The 26,519-nt window shown below is 41.3% G+C and overlaps 1 protein-coding gene and 1 long non-coding RNA gene across 2 annotated transcripts; one reads left to right on the top strand and one right to left on the bottom strand.

The window, feature by feature from the left end:
• The first annotated feature begins 450 nt into the window (after positions 1-450).
• On the top strand, positions 451-10,923 carry LOC147580984 (uncharacterized). Its single transcript, XR_015251289.1, has 3 exons — positions 451-496; positions 6,182-6,323; positions 10,786-10,923. It is a non-coding gene; the product is annotated as an uncharacterized LOC147580984 (long non-coding RNA).
• Positions 10,924-12,468: 1,545 nt separating this feature from the next.
• On the bottom strand, positions 12,469-26,311 carry TMEM14A (transmembrane protein 14A). Its single transcript, XM_025925616.2, has 5 exons — positions 26,177-26,311; positions 21,861-21,952; positions 17,401-17,502; positions 15,198-15,285; positions 12,469-13,239 (listed from the first exon to the last, which is right to left on the bottom strand). Exons 1-5 carry the CDS (start codon positions 26,278-26,280, stop codon positions 13,200-13,202), a joined length of 426 nt encoding a protein of 141 aa, XP_025781401.2. The 5' UTR covers positions 26,281-26,311; the 3' UTR covers positions 12,469-13,199.
• Between the last annotated feature and the right edge of the window lie 208 nt (positions 26,312-26,519).

Below are 26,519 nucleotides of genomic sequence, written 5' to 3'. Positions count from 1 at the left end.
CATTGAGCCAAACATAAGAGTTCGTCTTCTTTGGTAGGATCTCATTTAACCGTCATGACTGTCAGGAGTAGGTATTAGCTTCATTTTCACACGTTAGGAAACAGAAGAGAGTAACTTGTCCGAGCTAATGAAAGGAGTAGTCTGCATTTAGATTATGATCTGAAAAGTCCATCTGGCAGGTTCCATCCATACAACAGGGGGTATCAGTGTTACTCAAGATCAATTGAATTCAGTAAATCCTTTGCTTTGGTTTTATATAAACATTTCCTTAGGTTCACAGAACACAGAAGAGGCCAGCATGGGTTCAATAACTACTTGAAACATTGGTTTAATTGGTGGCTAGACCATTTACTTCTATTCACTTATTTTTCTGTGATATCAAAAGTAATAATAAAGATCAAAATGATGCTCGCAGCCCATTATTATATTCTGTCTTTCATTCTTTAGTTTGAAGAACTTTTTGAAACACATGAAGAATTTGAGAAATTAATCCAAGGTGAGAAAAAAAGCCTGTTACACATGATGCTGTATTAGACCAAGGATGAGACAGGTGGTCTCTCTATCTCTGTGAGAGGCACACCACACACACACACACACATTCTTTCTTTTTTGAGAGAGAGAGAGAGAGAGAGAGAGAGCATGCATCAGGGGGAGAGGAGCAGAGAGAGGGAGAGAATCATAAGCAGGCTCCATGCTCGGCACAGAGCCCAAGCCAGGGCTTGATCTCACAACCCTGAGATCATGACCTGAGCTGAGATCAAGAGTCAGATGCTTAACCGACTGAGCCACCCAGGCGCCCCACACAAAGAGCAGAGAAAATTAGGTAGACAGTATCTGATGTATCTCATGTCAAGAAGGCAGCACTTGGATCTTGCAACAAGCATATGAGAGTTCAAAGTGGGAGGAGCCCTGCCTCCAAGTTCCTAAACTGTTACAATTTCAGCCCCATCCCCTTGTTTCCTCAGCCATAGGGATGATACTTACTTTCTGCAGTAGCCACTTTCATGACACTGCATTGCCCCTTTGTTGCCTCTCAGTTCTCCAGGACCTAGTTAACTTCTTTGGAACTACGTATGGTTAAAGTAACTAAAGTAACTGGTATGGTTCTGTCTCCCAGCTGGACCCCAACTGATGTAATTAGGGAGCAGAGAATGTCCTTACAGTGAAACCTGGTGGCGGCAGCAGAAAAGCCAGGATGCTCTCGCCATGGATCCAGTCCGGAGAACTAGCTCAACTTACGGTGTTAAGTGAGAAAATGCCAGCTTTGCTGTTTCCCTTCTGAGGAAGGGTCAGACAGATGGACAGAGAGGGAGGGAAGAATAGGGACAGAGAATGGGGTTTAAATCAAACCATTGTTCTCTCAAGTTGTTGTTGTTAAATGCAAAGATTCCCTGAAGGACTGAAACATTCAGCCCAAAACAAAGAGCTATCACCCAGATGGGAGGTCACCCGGATTCCGGGATTCCGCGGGATTCCGACTGGGAGAAGGGAGGGAAAGGATGGAAGGTTCACACAGAAAGTGGTGTGCAATAATGTGTGGAAAGTGCATGGAGGCACATTTCAAGGAGTGCTTTGAATTCCAGGTTGAGATTAGATGTTACTGTCTTATAAGCAAAGAGGAGTAATGGAAAGGTTTAAACAGAGTGTTATGACTCCAGGAAAACAATCAGGCAGTGCATGTGGGGTAGGTAAGAAGGGTCCATCTGATCAACGTTACTCATTGTCAGGCAAATGCAAATCAAAACCACAATGTGATATCACCTCATACCCGTCAGAATGAAACAAAAGGTGTTTTTTAATCAAACAACACAAGAAATAACACAAGAAACCAAAAGTGTTTTTAATTCAAAAAATTAAAAGTAGAATGGCCCTGTGATCTGGTAATTGCCCTACTGGGTATTTACCCAAGGAATACAAAAACACTAATTTGAAGAAATACATGCACTCCTATGTTTATTGCAGCATTATTTACAGTAGCCAAGATATGGGAACAGCCCAAGTGTCCACTGACAGACGAATGGATAAAGAAGAAGAGGTGGTGTATATATATATCTATATTTATTTATTTATTTTTTTTAATTTTTTTTTTTCAACGTTTATTTATTTTTGGGACAGAGAGAGACAGAGCATGAACGGGGGAGGGGCAGAGAGAGAGGGAGACACAGAATCGGAAACAGGCTCCAGGCTCCGAGCCATCAGCCCAGAGCCCGACGCGGGGCTCGAACTCACGGACCGTGAGATCGTGACCTGGCTGAAGTCGGACGCTTAACCGACTGCGCCACCCAGGCGCCCCTATATATCTATATTTAAATCTATAGATACGCAATGGAATATTACTCAGCCATAAAAAAGAACAGAATTTTGTCATTTACAACAACATAGATGGATCTAGAGAGTATAATGCTAAGCAAAATAAGCCAGCCAGAGAAAGACAAATACCATATGGTTTCACTCATATATAGAATACAAGAAACAAAACAAATGAACAAAGGGAAAAAGAGACAAACCACAAAACAGGCTCTTAACTATAGAGAAAAAACTGGGAGGTGGGGGAGGGGAGAATAGGGGAAATAGGTGATGGAGATTAAAGAGTACACTTACCACGATGACCATTGGGTGATGTATGGAATTGCTGAGTCACTATATTGTACACCTGAGACAAATAGAACACTGTATGTTAGTTATGCTGGAATTAAAATAAAAGACCTTAATTAAAAAAATGGAGGGCCCATCTGAGGGCTGAGTTACCACCTAGGACCTTACTATGATGGTTCAGAGGGAAAGAGAGTCTACTTCGTGGGGTGGCTATAGGAATGGAGAGTAAGTGATGAGAAAGGGGCATTCCTGGCCAGAAAGAAAGTTTCTGTGTCTGTACTTTGTTGTATCTCCCAGATTACACAACCTCAAGTCTTGTACTGCACACATTTTTGTGTGAATAAATGCATAAATATTTCTTTTATATCAGTCTCTAAAATATTTTAGTAGTATTTGATTACTTACTCTCATTTTGTAGCAGCTTAAGAGTTTAAAGAATATTTAGTTACTACCATCAGGGACAGTAAATAATGCAACTTTCCTTTGTATGTTTTAAGGTGGAACTCTGATGTATGAACAATAGGGACAGAGAGTGGGGTTTAAATCAAACCATTGCTCTCTCAAGTTGTTGTTGTTAAATGCAAAGATTCCCTGGTCAAAATTCCATGGTCGAAATTGATGGAATGAATCTGGTAGAGACCAGAGCTATCCTAAGATTCCTAGCTGCAAAATATGACTTGTATGGAAGGAACATACAGGAACAAGCCTGGTAACAACAATCACTTCTTACTTAAAACAAAATAAAAAAAAAGAATATCTAACCTTTAGGCATGTTAGCAATTGTAATAGATGCTAGATTAATCATAATAGACGATAGATTAACTGAAAATTCTTTTCTTATTTTTTAACTTCATATTATGGGAAAACTAACACACATCAAAGGAAAGAGAATGGTAAAATAAACCCTATTTACACAATGGTTACTTTCAACAATGATCAATTCATGGCCAATTACACAGTTTATTTCATTTTCTGATTCTTTGTCTAGTACAAAAGCAAGGACAAGAACCAGTGAGGGAAATGGGACTCTTTCTCATGAAATCTGTTGTTTGCCTCCACTAGGTGGGAGTAAAGCACAGGGTAAAACACAAGAACGAACAGATTTGGGGCATGAATGTGAAATTGATTCCAGAAGTATCTTTTGGAAACCACCTCGCTAGTCTCTGGCACACCAGATAGCTTCCCAGGCTCCCAGACAGTCTAAATTCTCACGTACACACACCAGTCCTTTTGCAATGGGCAACCTGGTCTACAAACCAGCACAACAGTCTTGTCTTAATCTGGATTTTATTTTGTTTTATTTTATTTTATTTTATTTTATTTTATTTTATTTTATTTTATTTTATTTTATTTTATTTTGTTTTGTTTTGTTTTGTTTTATTTTATTTTATTTTATTTTATTTTATTATTTTTTTATCTGGATTTTAAAATAGCAACCCCAAATTGTAAATTATTGCACGGAATTAGAAAACCATTAGTTGGTAAACAACAAACAGTCTATTTTTACCAAATGTGGTGTGTTTTAAATAAATTTCTCGTCGTTTTATTCACAGAATGCATTTATTTTCAGAAGCTTAGCTTTAAACTTTTTAGTGCAGTAAGATTTTTGAAATGCATCTTGTATTCTTAAATCTTAAAATAAGTTTTCTCTTGCTTTCTAGCAGATTCTAACTGCCAAATTTCTGCTGATTACATCCCTGCAGTGTAGTTTAACACATTCTTCTGTCTCAGTATTTCCTGGCAATTAGTTGTTAGATATTGAAGTTTTATCAGACTCAAATACTAGTGGTTTTTGCAAGGCTATTTCATAGGTATTGGTGCATTCCCTAATCAGGAAGCAAAAAAAAAAAAAGTCTGCTCCTCTACTCTTTATGATCTTAACAGCCACTGGCATTCAATGCTATCATTCCTTCTGCATTTATTATCTAGAATACTCCTATAAGGAAAAACTCTCCTTTACTATCTGGTTACCTGGAGTACAGTTTCTCAAAGGAAATGCTAGACCTTTGTTTACCAATTTTCCAAATGAGTTGGCTCACCTGATTCCTACAATTAATTATTTGTTATTGTTCTAGTATCACTGTGATCTCATCGATTTAAGTACCTTTGATGTGTTTCAATTCATGTTAGTTGTTATTCTTATTTATGCTCGAATTGTCCTACCTTTGGCCAGTGGGAGCCAAGTGGCTCCTGGAAATGTTTGACCTTGCTCTAGTGGTCTCTGATAACTCCCTTATTACCTGGTATAATATGATGATCCAAATTAATCCTGTACATCTCTTGTTCCAGACCTGGACTCAGCCATTCCTTGAAGGAGCTGTGGTTTTTAAGTACATCTTTCTCACTAATGTTTAAAATGGAAAATGAACTAATAATTTTTAGGTGCCTTCACTGGTATATCATTATAATGAAACCTTGTATGTGTTACATATTTTATATTTTAAAACTCTTTCAACTACGTAATCCCCAAATAACCCTAATGCTCAGAATGCTACTCTTCTGGCTCTCTACTGCTGCAGACACTTTCTCTCACAGTTCTGTGAGTTGACAGGGATCCGCTGGATGGCACTAAGAGTCTCTCATGCAGGTCCTCACTCATATGTCAGGCACCTGGGTTGGGAAAGTTGGAACAAAGGGCCTGGCAGGGTCTCTCTCTCCCTCCACATGACTTCTCCCTGAGACCAGCTTGAGCTTTTTCTTCCATGAGGTGGCTGACTTCCCTTAGAGCAAGTATGGAAAAGGATCGGGTAGAAGCTGTAAGGCTTCTTATGACCTAGTCTTAGAAGTCTCAGAACATTACTTCCCCACATTGTGCTGGTCAGGCAAGTCCCTAGGACCCATTCAGATTCAAGGGGAAAAAGAGACTTAGTCTCAGTGGCAGGAGTAGCAAAGAATTTGAGACCATTTCAAGAGACTCATTGCTATTCTAGGTTAAAGCTAAAAGAACTGTGGCTCCAAAAGATTAAGAGACTCACTGTAGAGCAGGACAGAGGTTTTCCAATGTCCAGACCAGTAGTAGTCTTTTCACTATGCCATGGTGCCTCGCCTAATGTAGTACCTATTTCTCTGTTCATTCTGGCATAGAGATGTGAGTGGCAAGGGGGAACCTGTCGAGTAAGTTCTGTGCCTTCCTAAATTGTTCTACTAAGTTTGAGAAACTTCAGTCCAGATGGAGATGTTGTTGGCAGCATGGAGGTCCCTAGTTACCTCCCCCCACCTTGTATAGACATGGGTAATTTCATTGTTATAACATTTAAGCAGCCAAATACGATCTTTGCCTAATTTATTACTTTAGGACTATTTTAATACATTGTGTTTTAATTAGCATTCATGTCACAGGGTTGAAATTCACACCCACATAATTGCTCACATACTTTAGTCCTAGAATTTTCCTTATTTCTCAAATTGATTTTAATATCTCAAAGAAATAACATGCAGGTAGAAATACTTGCTTTTAACTCATGAGACATTGAGATACCTGTTAACTAGGCAGGTTAAACTGAGGCATTAGTTAACATGTTTCTTTGGCTCATGAAATGATGGTTCCTTTACCTGGAACTCTTTTGATTTATCATCCCTTCTCTAGGATTGACATGTATGTAGAGGCCTTGAAGGATCTGAGTGACATGATTATGTTTTTTCCACTCTCTCTGCCTGGAGAGAAGGCGATGAATCTTGAATACATCCTTGAAAGAGCCACTACAAGATTCTTCCCTGTCTATGAGAAGGTAAGTGACAAACGTCTGCCCTGCTCTATGAGATGGATCAAGGAGGAGAAAAAACAACTAAACTGAAAATAAAGAATGTTATTGGTGGATAAAGTTCCCAAAAACACTTTGTGAAAGCAAAATTCTTCCCCCAATTACAGTTATAAGACAAACCTGCCCTTCTTCCTCTCACCCTGGTCTTCTGCATTATATATTTTTAAAGATTTTATGCATAATTCCAGCAATATTCGTAGTTCTAGTGCTGACAGAATTTCAGTTACTTGATTTGATTATGGAATAAAACAGAGTCTTATAAAGAGGATTCCCAAGGGAAAATTCCACACTAATTAGAGAGGAGGGGGTGGAAAGGATGGATATTACTTCTAAAATACACTGGATAGTACAGGGCCCAGGACAGTTTATAAGGCTTATCAGAATTCTACACAATATTTTAAAATTAAGTTAAGAAACAAATTGTTATAAAAATAACACTATTTTTCATCTGTCCCCACATTTTTAACAGCTGAAAATAATGTCTGAAAAGCTTGAGCTTTAAGCAAATACTTAGTGCCAGTCCTAACACAAGGGTTGGTTGACTTCTTTAGTATCAGTGCTCTTAACCTACAGCTGCATTCATTATATCAGTCAACATAGGCAAGCATCATGAAAAATGTTAGGGGTTTGGTAAAAATGAGACAGATCAGTTTTCCAAACCTAACAGCAATGTTGGTTTAATCCATCGTTTCTGGGTTGAGTACCAATGGTTGTAATTGAAGGATTTAGTACATACATTGAAATATATTTATATCAACAATTTTACAGCTTAATCATATAATGTAGATTATTTGACATTTATGTATTATGTATAGATGATTGATACTCTAACTTCCTAGGTTATACTTTTTCATGTATTACATTAGGTGAGTTATCAGTCCCCTTGGTCCAAGATGGAAGATGAATCAAACTGAATAGTCTATACCTCAGACTTTCTCAGTATCATTTGTTCAAAATCATTTAAAAGATAGTCTACGGGGCACCTGGATGGCTCAGTCAGTTAAGTGTCCAACTTCAGCTCAGGTCATGATCTCACGGTTTGTGAGTTCGAGTCCTGCATTGGGCCCTGTGCTGACAGCTTGGAGCCTGCAGCCTGCTTCAGATTCTGTGTCTCCTTCTCTCTCTGCCCCTCCCCAGATCACACTCTGTCTCTCTCTCAAAAATAAATAAATGTTAAAAAAAAATTTTAAATAATCTATTCTGGTGTAATTAGCATATAATTTAAGAGATTTTTATCCTACAGTTTTACCAATAGTGGCAATGGAATCGATGTTTAACACCGCTATTCCCAGGACTTAAGTGTTTGTTGTGGGATACTATGAAAAACAGAGACTTCTCTGGTGGTTAAAAATAGTATCAACAACATCATCACCACCAAAACAATGCTAATCCTATGATGGCTCATTTTTGTTTTGTGCTTACTTTGTGCCAATCACTGTTCAGTACATTTTGCATGCATGATTCCATGTAATCTTCATAACTCCATCAAAGATGTGCCATTGTTATCCTCATTTTGCAGATGAGGCAACCAGAGCTTAAAGAAGCAAAGTAACTTGCCCAGTGTCATACAACTAATAACACTGAAGCCTACGGTCAGGTCTCTCCAACTCCTGATCCCATGTCCAAGCAACACAAAATCACAGAGGTTTAAGGCTAGAAAATACTTCAGTGACCTTTCTACTCCAACCTTTTTTTATTTTTTTATTTTTTTAATTTTTTTATTTTTGGGACAGAGAGAGACAGAGCATGAACGGGGGAGGGGCAGAGAGAGAGGGAGACACAGAATCGGAAACAGGCTCCAGGCTCCTAGCCATCAGCCCAGAGCCTGACATGGGGCTCGAACTCACGGACTGCGAGATCGTGACCTGGCTGAAGTCGGACGCTTAACCGACTGCGCCACCCAGGCGCCCTCTACTCCAACCTTTTATATTCAGTTGATTTTAACACAAAGTGACCCATAAGTCAGAGCCTTATTAGAAGAAAATTTTCAGGGTGCTTGGGTGACTCAGTCGGTTGAGCATCTACTCTTGATTTCAGCTCAGGTCATGATCCAAGGGTCATGGGATCAAGCCCCACCTCTTGGGGAGCCTTACTGGGGAGCCACTAAGCATGAAGCCTGTTTGAGATTCTCTCTCTCTTTCCCTCTGTCCCTCTCCCTCTCTCGCACACACACACTCTCTCTAAAATAACACAAAAATTTTAAGAAAGAAAAGAAAATTTGTTTATAGAAATGAGGCATGTGTCCCTTTGAGAATCGTGTTCTCCCACAAAGAGCAGCAAATCTAAGGAGCCTGTCCTGAGATGGTGCAAGGAGAGAATTATGATTGCAGACCCAGGAGAGCCACCAATCCAGGTTGTGAGGGGTAAAATTGTTCTATAAAGGTTCATAGAGAAGGTATAGGGGATATAATGGAAAGAAGACAAAGGTATATGTGAGATTAGGCTGTTTCTGGTGTTCAGAATACTCAGGAGGATTTGGGCTAGTCCACCTCTTTTAGATGAACAAACCGAAGCCCTCAGAGATGGGATTTACTTGTGCTCACACAGCTAGCCAGTGGCCAAGATTAGGGAACTAGGTCTCTAAACTTTTAGAAGACTTTCTGCCAATCACACTTACTTTAAATTATCTTTCTAGGTATAATCCCTAAATCCTCTAATTCTTTTCAACTATGATGCAGGCACTAAGAGACCACGGGCAAGATTTTCTTGTGGGCAACCAGCTGAGCTGGGCTGATATACAGCTCCTTGAAGTCATCTTAATGGCTGAAGAGTGCAAACCCAGTGTCCTCACAGGATTCCCTCTGCTACAGGCAATGCTCTCCAAATAACTCCCAAGAACTGCAGGAAGAATGAATTTTTATCATTTGCTTATACTTTCATTCAGTCATTCTCATTCTTATTCTCATTCTTATTAGCATTTAAGAACCTACTAACTTCTTTGTGCCAAGCTACAAAGATACCCTCAAAAAACACATCTAGTGGGTGAGACAAGCACATAGACAGATAACCTCAGTATAAGGTAGTAAATTTAAAAACAAAGTAAGATACAGGAAAGTAGAGGAAGGTCATGTGGGCCAGCATGGGGATCTGGGGCAGACTTCTGGCAGGACTCAAGTCTCAAAGGTTTTGCCTAGAATGTAGCAGAACCTCAATAAAATGGCTTTCTTTCTCTAGATAAGGTGGCAGGAAAACATTTAAGATATTCTCGTCCTAACACGGCAATTGTTTAACAATAACCAGAGCCACTGACTATACTCTTGTGTGCTAAGCATTGTACCAAGCACTGAAAGCACATTACTTCATTGATTTTATTTCATCCTCAAATGGGTAGGAAACGACTCCAAGAGGTCAAAGAACTTTCTTTCAAGTCACACTGTCAGTAGGTGACAGGACTGGTGCACAAACCCTCAGTCTGACTGATTCCATGGCCTGTGTTCTAAGACACTTTGCTATGTTCGTGGATTCCTTTCTAGCCTTTTAAATATATGCGTATTGAAAATAGTTGTATTCCAAGTTATGGTAATTCTGCAGTCTCCATTTCCCACTTCACATTACATTATACGCATATTTTGGTACTTTTATTTAGTTTGCCTCATTTTTATACAATATGGTATTATATTTTTGAACATTTTCATGATTATATAATATTCCATTTACTGTGCTCAGAATAACTTGCTATTTGTTATTTATTTTTGAGAAAGAGAGGGAGAGAATAAGCAGGGGTGGGGTGGGCAGAGAAAGAGAGGGAGAGAGAGAATCCCAAGCTGGCTCCTCAGTGTCAGTGCAGGGCTCGGTGATGCAGGGCTCCGTCTCACAAGATCATGACCTAAGCCAAAACCAGGAGTCGGACACTTAACCAACTGAGCCACTCAGGTGCCCCAGAACAACCTAATTTAAATAGTGAAAATCATAACAACTTAAATATTCAATACCTGAGGAGTGTCTACATAAATGAAGATACATCTATTGGGTAGAATTTTATGCACTTACCTAAAGGCATATTTTCAAAGATGACATAACAACATGGAAAAATGCTTATGACAGAAAATCCTTATGACTTAAGGACTTCTATTTATTAGTTAGACATCAGGATACTCTGGAGTATTTGCTTTTATGAACAATGCTGCAACAGCATCTTCATGGTTACAAATTTTTCCATATTTAAGATGATATCATTAGGATGCAATCTGAAAAATGGGGTCAGTTGGTTACAGCCTATGAACATTTTTGTGGTTCTTGAGAAATATTGCCAACTTGCTTTGTACAAGGCATCACAATGTATGAAAATTCCATTTTATCCTCTACCTCCACCAGCCATGAGGAATATAATTTTTAAACACTTTCTCTCGGATGCAAAAATGTGCAATGTTTGTATTTTGTCTATTTTGCCCTATTCTCTTTTCATGGATAGTATACTTCTGCATTTTAGGAGTTCAAGGCCAGAATCAGCTGCATTCCCACAATTCACAAATTTCTCCAGCTTGGAAGCCAAAGGAAGCCTCCACTAGATGAAGGCTCCATTGAGACCGTGAAGAACATATTCAAATTTGAACGTGGCATGTTTCTTTTTTTTTTTTTTTTTTTTATTTATTTTTGGGACAGAGAGAGACAGAGCATGAACGGGGGAGGGGCAGAGAGAGAGGGAGACACAGAATCGGAAACAGGCTCCAGGCTCTGAGCCATCAGCCCAGAGCCTGACGTGGGGCTCGAACTCACGGACCGCGAGATCGTGACCTGGCTGAAGTCGGACGCTTAACCGACTGCGCCACCCAGGCGCCCCAAACGTGGCATGTTTCTTAAAAACATGGGTACTATAGTAGCTGAGTATTAACAAACGAAGAGGTCTAAAGGCCTCGGCACATCTCACTTCACATTTGTAGCAGTACCCACAAAGGTATCATAAGGTCACTTTGATAAAGATAAGCAAAAGGAAATAAACTACCTAATACTGGCCTGTAAATCAGACAACACTTTTTCTGTTTTTTATAAAACAGTAAAACACCAATCTATCAGAATCATCCAAATAAAGATTCTTCTGCATTCTACTTATTGCAAAAGAGTACAATCCTGAGTAAGCCAATGTGTATTGAAGACTTCTTTAAAAAAGGAAAAGCCCCACATATATACCAGCCATCACGCATTTCCACATCCTTTTGGGAAAAGTCCAGGACAGAGCATAGCTTCAAACTAGTTTCTTAACATTCAACCACTAGAGTCTTTTACAGATAGAGCATACACTTTTATCATCAATTTCACACTTAGTTTCTACTTTAGTATCATAATCATACTTTGAGTGTAAACTGTTGTCAGTCCAAATCTGAAGGGTCTTCTCAGTCATCTCTATAGTCATCAAATACACACAGAGCACCCCAGTGATAACCACTTTTTCCAACCTTCTTTTGGTAACAACCTCTTTGTACCATTAGGATAAGTGGGATTTTTTTTTTTAAGTAGAATATTTTTATTTGGTTAAACTCATAGGCCCCTTCCTGTCTTCCTCCCTCCTTCCCTCCCTTTCCTGAATTACTTATCACTGGAAGTCTAATAACTTCCTCGAAAGTCAGTGGGGAAAGGTAACTGAACACAAGCATATCAACTCTGCTCTTCTCAGCTGGGGCTCCACTCACCATCTCATGTAAAGAGTGGGTTTGAAGTCTGACACCCCTGAGTAAAGACAACAGGATCAAAACTGCGGGCTTTGAGAGCTTTAAGGGACCCGGTCAACCATTTAGTCCAAATTCCTCCTTAAGGATGAGAAACTGAGACCCAGAGAGAGGAAAGACCTTCCAAAGAACATGCAACCAGTCAGTGGGAGAACTGGGCTGGAACTCAGGTCTCTTGATGTTCAGTCTGGGGCCTAAAAGTAAGTGCCCTGGACATGAAGTCATAACTATTTCTAAAAATGAAGTAGTAACTCGGGGACAAAATCATTTTTGTTTCAGAATTATTACTGTTTCAGTGAGAGAGAGTATCTGCTCCTGAGGAAGAGTTCTGGCTTAAAAAAAAACAAACAAAAACCTCCTTTCCAATCACTTGCATTAATAATTGAGCATTTAAATGTTAAAAATCACTTGAGTATATATGGAGAGGACATTAAAATGAGAAAACCAGGTTTAAAACAGAAAGCATTTTATTTAAATACCGAATACATTCCGTCAGTACGCAGTGTGCTGAGAAAAAAACAACACTGGCAGTAGTACAATTAAAATGGAAGAAATACAGTTTCTAATACAACGCAAATGACAAACAGATACATGAGCATTTTGTAAAGTTCACCTTGGGCACTCCATTATCTGATAACTGGCAGTTTAATTTCAACTTCAGACCCAACTGTTTGGAATTATCAAAAAATAAAACACCCCACACATATGAAAACTGGACGCAGCGAATGAAAGAGAATGTAACGATTTATTAAATATTTTTAATGAAACCATTATCAGAGAAGTAGAAAAACAGTCGAGGTTTTGTTTAAAAAAAATTACTCAAACTAGTGTTCATATTGGAGTGTTTTTGTTGTTTTTAATGTAGAATAAGACACATAACATTCCATGCTGATGTTCATCTTTTTTTTAAGTTTACTTATGTATTTTGAGAGAGAGAGAGAACAAGTGGGGAAGGGGCAGAAAGAGAGAGAGAATCCCAAGCAGGCTCCACACCACCAGTTGCAAAACTTGATGTAGTGCTCGAACTCACGAACTGAGAGATCACAACCTGAGCTGCAGTTGGACGCTTACCCGACTGAGCCACCCAGGCATCCCTGAAGCTTATCTTTTAAATACAAAGTATGTGCTCTGCCTGTTACAGCAGAATCGCATGAATTTAGTTTTCAGTTCCTCCATATTTTCAGAGCAGCAGTAAGACAAGTCTCAGAATCATCATGAGGCTGGATTAAAATAAAAGAAAGGCAAAGAGCAGGTCACGCTTACGTGGCATAACACAGGTTAGTATGTTCACCAAACCCGTACTATTACTAAACTTTGGCTTCCAGGGTTCTCTCTTGCTTCTCCTTGGAGCAGGGGTGATCTCGTTATCCCTATACTGGAACTTCCCAGACCCAGCTGGATTAGCTACTTAAAAATGTTGATTGACTGCATGAGCAAACTCAGAACTCATTGTTCTGAAAATCTGGGATGAACCTTTATAAGAGAAAGGTTTGGAAAGAAACGCCTTTCATAAACTAGTAAAGGCAAGTGGTTTGAAAAAATAACCAAGGAGGAATTCTGGGGTGTTATTATAATCTCAGCTACTTTCCATTGACTGGGGTCTTGTCTTCTTGACCCGAAAACCGTGCTTCTGATTCTTTCTATCACTAAATATAATTTTTAGAACATAGCCATCACTGGAAGGCAGTCCTTGTAATCACATTCCTCCCTGACACCCACCCCCAACCAAGCCATAAACATTATACATAGCCACACCAGAAATTTCTATAGTAAAGTAGAAAGGAGAAAATTAGTCATTGCATTACCACCTAGTGATAAACACTATTAACAGTGTGAAGTATTTCCTTCCTATCTTGGTTTTTTATACAAACTTTTGAGATCACACTATATTTGGTTGTTTATTTTGTTTTTATCTCCTATTGTATCATTCTAATTTTCTAATAGAAAATAGATTTTCTAATGCCACTAAACAGTTTTTGAAAACAGTGCACGTAATGCCTGCTCAGTATTTCATTACATAGACAAAACATGTATTGAAACATTTCCTTATTGGTGAAGATTTTTAAAAATGTTTATTTATTTTGAAAGAGACAGAGAGGGAGAGGGAGGGAGGGACAGAAAGAGGGAGAGAGAGAATCCCAAGCAGGCTCCATCCATGTTGCCAGCACAGAGCCTGACATGGGGGGAACCATGAGATCATGACCTGAGCCTAAATCAAGAGCTAGATGCTTAATCAACTGAGCCACCCAGACACTCCTCAAGTTGTTTCTAATTTTTCAATTCATCATGTGTTCCATTAGAAATAAAGTTGCAGGGGCACTTGGGTAGCTCAGTCAGTTGAGCGTCCAACTTCAGCTCAGGTCATAATCTCGCAGTTGGTGAGTTTGAGCCCCACAACAGGCTTGCTACTTGTCAGCCTGTCAGTGTAAAGCCTGTTTCAGATCCTCTGTCCCCATCTCTCTGACCCTCCCCCACTTGCGCTCTCCCAAAAATAAATATTTTTTTAAAAAAGAAAAAGAAATAAAGAAATGAAGTTGCAATAAACTTCAGTCTTTGTATACATTTCATTATTTCTTTGGAAATTCCAAAGTAAAAAAGTAAAAATGTGTAACAAAGGAAATGCACATGTTGAAGGCTTTCAACATAATAAAGACAGCTTCCAGGAAGAACTAAAAATGTTACCTGTAAATTTTTACTTGGTAATATGCTTAATCTCATGGATAGAATTACTAGGATCAAAATAAGAGAAACCAGAGGTTCCCTGTTATCTTTTTTAAAAATATTAACTTTCTTCCCTTAAAAACTCAAAATAAGGGTAGCAGACTATCACTATAACACTCTAAGAGAGACTGAGTATCAGATTGAAATGAATACATTTACTGTTTCAGATGAGTAAATCTTGAGGAAAAATGAGGCTGAATTCAGTTCTTTATTCTGAAAAAGGTAGGCGAGTATATGTGCTCAGATACTATAGCAACCCTACGTGTACTCCACAAAAATGTTCATCGGTACATCAATACCAAAGACTGACTGAGTACATGATATTTTAAGGTTTTACAGTCATGCTTACTGTCATAAAAATTACTTTGACCTTTCAAATTAAAACTGACTCCTGCCAAAAAGTCAGCACTTCAAAATTATGGCAGAAGAAAGTACAGATCAAAATAGTTTTTCTTACCTTAAACCTGCAACCAGACCAGCTGGCATGATTTTCTTGGATCTCTTATACCTCACGCCCATTATGGTGGCCAGGAAGAAAGCTGTAACTACAAACCAAACCAATGCATGAACTGCAGTTTCAAACACATTCTCAATGCTTGCTTATGAAAAAAAAAATGCATATCATTTCAGCTTTTTAATAGAACTACTATGTGTAAGTACTGAGTTGCTATCTTCTTAAAAAGATAAAGTGCTCTATTAAAAGACTTTATGAATTAGCTTATTGAAAAGGTTGTTGAGTAAATAAGCATGTTAAAATCTATTCCTGAAATATCTTCAAAATAAAAAGTCTTGGTCTAACTTAAATGTCTAGGAAGGCTAGGACTGTGTCTTACTCAACTTTCCTCAGGAACACTCGGTGGTATGTCTGGATCCACAAGGGGAAATAGAATAAATGCTTAGTTAACTGAAAGTAAAGAAAATAATTGGTATCTTTTTTTAAAAGTAAGACTTAATGAATAAAAAAAATACTAGGAAAAAAGGCTGACTGTTTTTAATGTGCAGCATTCAATTTTGGGAAATTGATGCCTGGAGACTAAATAACAATCATCTAGGTAATAATATTAAATTTAGAAGCATCATACCAGCCTTTTAGGAGCTGAACCAATATGGAGAGAGAAGCCGTTTTATTAGGGCACTGATGTCACAATTTAAGAACAGCTTTCAGGGAACCTGAGTGGCTCAGTAAGTTAAGCATCTGACTTCAGCTCAGGTCATGATATCACAGCTTGTGAGTTTGAGCCCTGTGTTGGGCTCTGTGCTGACAGCTCAGAGCCTGGAGCCTGCTTCAGAGTCTTTGTCTCTCTCTCTCTCTCTCTGCCCCAAAAAATATAAAAAAGAACAGCTTTCAAGGAACAATTACTTGCTGATATAAAAAAAATGATGATAAACATATGTGAAGTACTTAAACACACAAGGATAAAAAGCCTAGTATATCCACATCTTGCTGATATGTTTCTTCCTTTGATACAATTTCATTATTAAAAACTATCCCTAGGGTGCCTGGGCGGCTCAGTCAGTTAAGCAACTGACTTCGGCTCAGGTCATGATCTCTCGGTTCGTGAGTTCGAGCCTCGCATTGGGCTCTGTGCTGACAGCCCAGAGCCTGGAGCCTGCTTCAGATTGTGTCTCCCTTTTTCTCTGCCCCTCACCTGCTCATTCTCTGTCTCTCTCTGTCTCTCAAAAATAAACATTAAAAAAAATTTTTTTTTAACTATCCCTACCTCCTGTTTCAAACAAAGGAAAAAGTAACACACTAAGTCTCTTTCTCTCCCTCAAATACCAAACTAATACAGTTTGTCTTCATTTGTATTTTCTTCCATAACCCACCAGGGCACTTTGAATAATGATCCAATTAAATAGAGACAATTTCCAAACCTCCACTGTATTTCAAGCTGGACTACAGAAATCCAAGCATCCCGGGCCTTTAAATACACATGGGTTTCCATTTTCACTGTGGACATTCCCCTATTAAACCCAACAGGGGAAGAAGCTAAAAAAGAGTCAGCCTTGGTTTTTTAGATTAAGTCTTACGGAAAAAAAACAGGATCTAAAAGCTGCTTGTGAATTAAATAATGTGAGGCTGTCCCTTTTTAGGTATTTTAATAGCAACATGAGAACTATGCTAATATGCACTTAGGGAAGTTAACAGAAAATCTAGCCATAATTCCTTTAATTTTATAATTTTATTTTTCTAGTAATAAGTTTCACAGAAATATGTTCTGTGTTTGAAAGCTTGGTAGCAATATCCTCATTTTTGATTGGGTCTGTCTAGAAAGGAACAAGAATTGTGTTCAGTCTTGACATATGCATATGCACTTGCCATGTAACTGCATGTTTTCTTTTTTTTTGTATACATTTTTTTAATGTTTATTTATTTTTTTGAGACAGAGAGAGACAGAGCATGAATGGGGGAGGGTCAGAGAGAGGGAGACACAGAATCTGAAACAGGCTCCAGGCTCTGAGCTGTCAGCACAGAGCCCAACGTGGGGCTCGAACTCACGGACCACAAGATCATGACCTGAGCCGAAGTCGGCCGCTTAACGGACTGAGCCACCCAGGCGCCCCTAACTGCATGTTTTCTAGTGTACCTGGTATAGGGTATCAAAAAAAACACTCCCAAGGTTTGACCCTTCAGAAGTGGAAAAAAATGCCTTACTTACACAGTGACAGTTTTACATCTCGCTTGTCATTTGAAACTCGGTAAGCTCCATAGCCAGCCAAAAATCCAACAAAAAGACCAGCGATCAAAGATGGAACACCACCTGGAAAAAAAATGGGCTCAGAAAGAGAAATCCCAAATGAAAGGAATTCCTTCCATTCCTTCAAGTATGATACATGCACCTTCAAATGTATTTCTACATTTGGCACTGTAACTAGACAAAGCCAAATTAAATATCAGTCTACTCATGAACAGTTTCTAAGATTTGACTGTTCCCTGCTGAACCTGAAATGCAAGGCAGAGGAATCCCGAATACACAGCAATGCCAGGGTTAGACATGGCTGTATGCCAGTGATGCTGTGAACAAGATACACAGTCATTGCGTCATGGAGCTCACTCTATTTAGAATCTCAGATTGGAATCCATTGGGGTAGGGTCAAGGCATCTTTAGTTTAAAAATATCTATAGGAAATTCAGATTGCAGCCAGGGTTAAACCATTGCAGCAATGAGCACACGCATGCAACGCACACATACACACACACACATACAGAGCAGCATCCTGAATGAGAAGCCATAGGCACTAGGTTCTATTCCTAATTCTTCCATTTGTTGCCTGCAGGACTTTGGCTAAGTCACTTAGTCCTCTGAGTTTTGTCAGCTGCAAAACAGAGTTAATAATATCATCTATGTCAAATATATAATGGCTTAGAATGTTACAGTTGGAGGTATTAAATTCTTCATTGTTCCTCCCTTCCCGCAAATCTATTTTGCAAACATGGCAACATGATCTCTTAAAAGCATACATCTGGACAGGTCACTCCCCTAATTGAAAACCTTCAATGCTTCCCACCGCACTTAGGGAAAAATTCAAGTCTGCTCTATTATTGGAGCCTTGGCCTTCTTTCAGTTCCTTGAATATGTCAAACTCTTTATTCCTCATGGCTTCTAGGCACGCTGTTCCTTGCCTGGACTGCTCTTCCCTGCACTATTCACCTCGCCAACTGCCGCTCACCTCCAGATGTCTTTGTAAGTGTTAGCTCCTCAGAGATGTCTTCTGTGATTCACTATTCTGAATGAGGACCCCCGTCAAAGTTTCCTACTATTCGTCATCATGTATTTGTACACCTGCCTGTATATTTAAGGTCAGTCCTCTGACTTGCTTGTGAGCACTATCTCTTTTTGCTCACTGCTGTTTTCCAGGGCCTGACATAGTGCTGGCTACTTAGCAGCACTAGATAAATACTGACAAAATGCATGCCTGGGAACTCCCTGTTAGGGGTCATGTTTAAGCAGAAGATGTCAGATTAGAAAAGAGTTAAGGGGACTTAAGCATTTTCTGAAACACTTGACTAGGTCACCTTTATTAGGGTGTCTTCTCAACTCGAGATCTATGACTCTTTTCTGTATTTCCTGATGATTTCTGCACTGCTAAGATCCTCCCGACCTTAAGTATGTGGAGGCGGGAGTGATGGCATCTGCACCCAAGTCTTGGTGATGTCAGGCAGCAAACAGTGGGGACAGGAATGCACACTAGCAGCCCACGTGAATGAGAACCAGGAAGGCTCCTGGGAGAATTCGTCCTGCATGAGGAAGGAGCTGGGACCATGGGCTCTACCTCATAACAAAGCCATGGCTAGTGGAAGGGAGAAAGATCCTGCAAAAAAGCTCACTGTCTATGGTGGGGCTACGAAAAAAGAAGTTCCAAGCTCTGCCCTGCATCCCCTTCCTCCCAGTGCTGACCTGGCTGGGGCAGCCTTGGTAGGGGAGTTTTCAAAGGAACTGAAAGGTACGCATGGGGGCCTCCCTCCCTCAGAGCAGGACACCAGCTCTCCTGCTCCCCTCCTCCAGAGGGGCTGCTGTGCCCTGACCTTGAACTAGAGTAGGACGGTGTGAAGCCAGGTTCAGTCCTGGTATAGGAGAAGGCCAAGTGAGCCTTCTGGCCATCTTTAGCTTTGGGCACTGGCCACCTGGCTCAGAAAGAGCCTCAAAATCATAGTGTCTCCCTGGCTATGCACTTCTCTGGGGACTTATATGGGAGAGGGGTGAACCCAGAACTCAGTGCTCAGCATCCTGCCACTGTGCTGCCTCTTTCCACTTTCTCTGCCCCCAGCAAGAAAAGAGATCTCAGTCCCTCACTTTGACCCACACTATGTCAGGCAGCTGGTTTAGTATAGGATTCAGATATACTTGTCTTCTTACCAAACACCTTTTGGACATCACATCATTAACCTACCCAACATTGTTCTTTTTTTTTATTTTTATTTTTTAACGTTTATTCATTTTTGAGAGACAGAGAGAGACAGAGCATGAGTGGGGGAGGGGCAGAGAGAGAGGGAGATGCAGAATCTGAAGCAGGCTCCAGGCTCTGAGCTATCCGCACAGAGCCCAATGCGGGGCTGGAACTCACAAACTGCGAGATCATGACCTGAGGTGAAGTCGGACGCTCAACCGACTGAGCCACCCAGGCACCCCCAACATTATTCTTAATAACTGTCCCTTGGAATGGTCTCCTGACCCAAGTGCACAGGATTCATGTCTCGGGAAGACGTAAGTAAAATCAGAAAGCATCGACTCACTTTATACAAAAGTTCTAAGACATCAAGACCACAAGCAGCTTAGAATATAATACAGAATACAAAACTAGGAAAAGGTATTTTGCTCCACTGGCCCATAGACCCTCCCACTGGCAGGACAGTAACAACAGAAACAACAAGGGTATTAAACCTTTCTTCTGGGCCAGGCACTCTGTGAAATGTGTTACGTGCATTATCTTATTTCATCCTAATGAATTAATATACAAATGAGGGATTCAACCCAAAAGCTAAAACAATTCACACGAGTATCTGAGCTAGTAAGCAGTAGTGTCATGAGAAGAATCTAGGAATGCTTAATTCTGTGGCCTGTGTGCTTTTAACCTACATTATACAAGAGTGGGCTTCTTTGTGAACACATGCCCTCAGGAGCTTCCCAGATCACTTATTTGGGGGCTCTTGTAGGAGGCCAGGCAACCATATTGTGCAGCTGAGCAACAAGCACGTGCCCTCAGAGACCTTACAGCGAATGTGATTTCATTTGTTCCCGAAGAGATCTGGGTTAGAATGTAAAGTAATCCTTGTCTCTCTGCCCCTCTCCACCCCTAGCTGCCCCAACAGACACACACACACACACACACACACACACACAGCCTTCTTCCCACCCCTCTAAGAGGCAGGCAAAAATGTCCAGGTGTGCTCTTCTGTTCTGTAACAAGAAGTTATTTAGACACATCTTTGACAAGGGAAATGTTTTTCAGTAACAATCCTATCAGAATTTTAAACTCAGTCCTCCTTAAAGTAGATTATAAAACATGAACTTTTGAGTAGTGGTTTACAGGTCTTCGGTGCCATGATTTTTTCATCAAATACATATCCACGATGCTACACGTATTGAGAGAGAAAATAAGAACAACAAACAAAAGTCTAAGTGATTTACAGGCTCTTGGAAATCTTAGAAAATAATGTTTTGGGGCTCCTGGATGGCTCAGTTGGTTAAGCATCCAACTTCGGCTCAGGTCATGATCTCATGATTCGTGGGTTCAAGCCCCGCATCGGGCTCTGTGCTGACAGCTCAGAGCCTGGAGCCTGCTCTGGATTCTGTGTGTGTGTCTCTCTCTCTAACCCCTCCCTCGTTCACACACACACACTCTCTCTCTCTCTCAAGAATAAATAAACATTAAAAAGAAAAGAAAATAATCTGTTTAAACCTGCCACCCCTGAGTCCCTACAGAGACCTGTGCTTCTGGCCTTGGACTTTTTAGCAATCTCTAAATAAGGAGTAACTCTAATAACTCTGTAGACCTGGCTTTTTCACTCAAGTTGAAGTCCACCAATGTCACAAATATAACACTCTTTGAAATATAACTTCATTTTTAAAATTTCATGAAAATATAAGAAACAGAAATATGAGACACCATGACTAAAAATACTTCTACCTTAAAACAAAGCAAAATATGAAACTTGGCCTTTTATTTTTCTCCATGAAAACCCTTTGATTTATCAACTGGGTTTCTTCTTCTTTTGGATACAGATGAAGAGACAACTTCAGATATGATACCTAAGTATTTAACAAATTTTCCTCTGCAAAACATAATCTCAACATAAGTCAGTTTTTGATACTGTGAGTATGTAAACAAATGAAAATCTTCCTTTGATAATAAGCGCATAGTCCTGAGGTAGTTAAATCAATTAATTATGTAATTGATAATGATGGGTGAAGAGAGACCCAGAAAGTCAGGCTAGAATGCTCTGTCACACCCAGCCCCACTTCCCTCTATGGCTCCCTTCCACACACGACATGCTGGTCCTCAGCCACCTCTAGGACATCTTTAGCTTCTTGTCTTACTTACAAACCCTCAGATAATCTTAGCACAATCACCAACCCCCCACCAAGTCCCTTTGATGAAAAATATGGTTAGCGCTTACCTCTCCGCTTATATCCCAAAATGCTTCCAAAAGTCACAAGGGCCGCATAACCAAAACCAATCAGGTCCATTGGCAAGGTTGCAATTCTAAAGCTGGGGAAAGGGATAAGTTTTACAAAATAAAAAGAACTGGGAGCAGTATATGTATATAAAAATGACGGGGCGCCTGGGTGGCGCAGTCGGTTAAGCGTCCGGCTTCAGCCAGGTCACGATCTCGCGGTCCGGGAGTTCGAGCCCCACGTCAGGCTCTGGGCTGATGGCTCGGAGCCTGGAGCCTGTTTCCGATTCTGTGTCTCCCTCTCTCTCTGCCCCTCCCCCGTTCATGCTCTGTCTCTCTCTGTCCCAAAAATAAAAAAAAAAAAAAAAAAAAAAATGATACGCATTCCACAGAATTACAGAGATTAATTTCTCTAATCTACTAAAAAAAGGAAAGCTCAGTCAAAGACATCCACACGTAATCAATAGTAAATCGTGGGCGCCTGGGTGGCTCAGTCGGTTGAGTGTCCAATTTTGGCTCAGGTCATGATCTCGCAGTCCATGAGTTCCAACCGTGCGCCAGGCACTCTGCTGACAGCTCAGAGCCTGGGATCTGCTTGGATTCTGTGTTTCCCTCTCTCTCTGCCCCTCCCCCATTCATGCTCTGTCTCTTTGTTTCAAAAATAAACAATTTAAAAAAATTTTTAAAAATCAGTAGTAAATCACTGAAGAATATTAATGAAACCTTGCACAAAGTTAAGTGAGCTATGAGAATATCTTATCGTGCCTCATAGCAGCAGTTGAAACATGTATCCAGGGGTGAGAAGTTCCATTAAAATCCTGCCCAGGAGTCTATAAGATGTCAGAGAAAGTGTGCTGGCTACAGGCTGGAGATATGGGTACTGGCACTAGCAGGTTGTTGGCCCTTGGACTATGCCCCATCCCTGATGTCAACTCACCCCAAAGCAAGGGGAGTAGACGAGATGTTCCTTGCAGCTTTTAAATTTCTGATTCCTAGTGGTGCTTTACGTATCTTAATGCTTTTACATCTGTATTTCTCCGTGGGGAAAATATCTTTGTACATACAAGGAATAGCGTATGAGATTTCTTTGTAGTTTTATAGTGTTTTCACTGCTCACCATTTAAGTTAACCTGGTCTCTTATCCTCTGTACCAACTGGTAACAAACTGACCCAGAAGAACAGAAGAGAGGAAGCCAGAAGTTAGTGTGAGGAAGGGTCTGCGGGGAGGGAATATGAGGTCCAGGAGATGATGGCACTGAGGAGGCACTAGTGAAAAATCCTCAACATCCACGGGAAGCAGAATTAAAAGAGAAGAACTCATCTGTGTCCAAGAAATGGTGCTACAGGATTGAACACATAGGAAGGACCTGTGTTCAAAAACCATTGTCAACTGAATGATATGAACACATAATAATAATGGAGATGAAGATGTTTTGGAGCAATTACCATTCGAGAGCCTTACATCAACACATTAATTATTACTACAACCCTCTTAGGTAAGTGCTATCATTATTATCCCTGCTTTCCAGATAAGCAGACTGAGGCACAGAAAAGGCCAGCAATACTCGAGGCCACACAGCAGAACCAAGATTACAGACTCAGAGAAGTCGCATTCCTAACCACTAGCAATAATACCTCTGATAACTGAGTTAGCTGTTTGAAAAAAATGAATGTGCAAATAAAACTAATGTTCTTCAGAGTTTTTAAATTCTGGATCAGTCACTTCTGTTTGGTCTCGCTGCTTAAAGCTGTGGCCTTCCATTGGGTGACTTACCATCTTCAGCCCTGTGAGCTTCTCATGGTCAGTCCTACCTCCTGTCTTCCCCCAAGAGTTAATCATATTCCGCAATGTACGCTTGCCTTCAAACCTGATGCCACTACTTACTAGCTATGTAACACTAGGCATGTTCCCTAATTTCTCTGCAATTCAGTGTCTCCATCTGTAAAATAGGGATAATAAAATTACCTGCCTCACAGAGTTGTGTTAATTAAATGAGATACTAGTGTAAAGTGCTTAGAACAGTGCCTGGCACATACTGAGAACTCAACAAATATTAGCTGTTCTAATCATGATCATTCTTCTCTTTCACCTTTACACTCATTTTGGAGTTTGACATGTGTAAGGCCATAACTATAACAGCACACTGACAAATAACTGAGGTAGTGTGAATTTATGATTCAGGCATTCAATGAATCAAACCATAATATTACAACTTATACTGAATTCCACTTCACAACTATTGGGTGTCTTCTTTGTGCAAGGCAGTAGGAAGCAATGGAAAGCCCTTAGACTTGGCTCTGGTCTTCCAGGACTTGCAGTGCTGCACAGCAGAGGAGGCAGATGTGTTAATGAGCCCTAAGAGGAGAGGCATGGGCACCATAACAAGCAGTGGTGCCTAATGAGACATGGGAGCCTAAGGAAGGATTCCTAGAGCAAGTGCGGTCCCAGCTGGGACCTTAGGCAGAGGAGTGAGCCAAGTGGAAAGGGTGGCAAGGAAGGGTGTGTTCTAGGCAGCCGGGAGAACATGTGCAAAAGCCCAGGGGCACGAGAAAGCATGGCATGTTTTCAAAATGGACGGGCGTGCAAGGGGGTTGTGAAGAGTGAGGGGCTGGTGAAAAAGACAGGGCCAGGACACATGTAAACCCTATAAAGGGAGGCTGGGTTCCGTCTCAAGGGTGGTAAGGGATGAATGAAGGGAGCCTCACAACCAGACTCAATTCCAGCAAGTGCTTCCTGGCTGCAGTAGTGGGAGATGGATGGAGTAAGGCAGGAAAATAAGCTAAGCAAGAGATGATGGCAGCCTGGCCTAGAGACATGGCAACGAGGGTGGGTCAGATTTGAGAGAGGATCAGGAAATAGAATCAATAATTCTGGATGTGGGAGTGTCAGGGGTGGGGGTGGGAGGATAAGTCAGAGATGACTCATCTCTAGGTCTCTGGCTTGGACCACTAGGAAGGAGAGGTGGGAGGCAGGTGAGCCTTGATGCTATTCTGAGACAGGGAGCACTAGAACAGCAGGAGGCATGTGGTGGCAGGAGGAGGCAGGTCACCAGGAATGATGGGACCTATTTGAGACATAATCTAAGATGCCTGACACACAGCGAGGAAAACACACTTATATAAAGATCTGAAGCTTATGAGAGATCACTCATCATGAGGTAGTAATTTGGGGACCTGATTTTCTCCTTAAGCCAACCACCTGGCATAAAAGGCTGATTCTTCTCCTTCCTCTGAGCCCCCAGCTCTTCTTCTGACTCTCTCCTGGGGCCCCACCCCTTTCTACCTGGTGTAGAGTTAGTTAGGTTGGGCTCCCTTCCGTATCTCCCTCCAAGCCAGTCAAACTCCTCCAGGGCTAAGCTCAAGTCCAGTTCATCTTCCTCCTCCCCACAGCACAAACCTCACTGCCATGCACAAGGCAGGTGCTTAGAAAATACTTGAATGAACGCATGAGTGACCCAAAGGAACAACTGCCTGAAGGAAGACATTCTGTAAGTGAGCCTCAGGATAGCTCTATTGCCAGGATACAGCCTGTTCCTTTAATCTCTTTACTGCACTGAGTGTTCTGAGGAGGCAAAACAAATCTATTCCCAATCCTTGTAAGAAGTCTCTATACTCACAGGGAAAATGCAGACAAAAAGCAATCACCCCTCTTGCTCCATTTCCATGGCAAGACCATATGACCTGCCCAAAACTACACATGAAAGCGATGGAAGTGGGAGACGACGTGCATCACATGCTCCCATCGCAAACGCTATGCCGGCCGGGCACTTGGAAAGGCCAGAAAGCATCTTGGGTGCAATGCAGCAAAATGATTTACTGCACCGCGTACAAAACCAGATGACAGGGCCCTGCCTTGCCCCTAAACCTCCAAAATTTAGGGAACCCGCTAAGAGATTTTTCCGTAAGCTACCTATCTTTGTACTCGCTGGGGCTCGAAAGACGCATTTTCGACTGAAGTCTGGGTGGTACTGGGAAGGTTAAAACTATTTTTGCAATGGTCCGAGAGCCCCATCCCTTCCCCACCTCTCCCTAGCTCCAGGAAAGTAGTAAGGAGGACAGGTGGGAGATTCGGGACCACGGAAGGAAGAAATCTGGGGACTCCCCAAGAGATGGAGCGAAGCGATCCCTGGAAGAAGCAGCCTCCATCCCCTGCAAAATCCTCCCAAATTCCTCAGCATCTTTGCTTAGAGCAGTGCCTTTACAAGAAAATTCAGGGGAGGACGTTCTCGACTGCGGGGTGTACAGCTCCCAGCAGCCCCGAGCCCTCCCCGCGGATCGTAAGTGAAATCTCAGGGGCCAGCTGCAGGCTAACTTCGTACCTGGTATCCGGAAGCGGTCCCTGCTGCCAGCGCCTCCAGACTCTGCCTTCCCGCACTCGGCCCGGGCCGCTTGTTCCGGGAGAGGCCTTCCCTGCAGCGCGCATGCGCCACGGCCTGCCCTCTCAGCTGGGTGTGCCCCGCGCAGGCTCGCGGGGCTGAACAGAGGAGGCCAGTCAGCTATCCCGTCACCTGCTTGGTCAGCCGGGCTGGGCTGGGCTGGGCTTTTGACTCTGGCCCTGAGCCAGGGGTTGGGCGGGGCGGAGAGGCATCCGCAGAGAGTGGTTTGGGTGTAGCAGGGATCCTAGAAGGTGGAGTTTTAACTGTGAGGCTCATTCATCACTCA

The sequence above is a fragment of the Puma concolor genome, chromosome B2, assembly GCF_028749965.1.
Source record: "Puma concolor isolate L17-30 chromosome B2, mPumCon1.1.hap2, whole genome shotgun sequence".
Classification (NCBI taxonomy): Eukaryota; Metazoa; Chordata; class Mammalia; order Carnivora; family Felidae; genus Puma; species Puma concolor.
This window is presented reverse-complemented; position numbering and strand designations above follow the sequence as displayed.

What these genes read in the sequence shown, in the direction of transcription:
- TMEM14A (XM_025925616.2), bottom strand. Translation starts at nt 26,280, where the DNA reads ATGCGCGCTGCAGGGAAGGCCTCTCCCGGAACAAGCGGCCCGGGCCGA. An exon ending in TTTGGGATATAAGCGGAGAG is followed by an intron (nt 17,503 to 21,860) that starts GTAAGCGCTAAC and finishes TTTTTTTTCCAG; the next exon opens with GTGGTGTTCCATCTTTGATC. An exon ending in AGATGTAAAACTGTCACTGT is followed by an intron (nt 15,286 to 17,400) that starts GTAAGTAAGGCA and finishes TTTGGTTTGTAG; the next exon opens with TTACAGCTTTCTTCCTGGCC.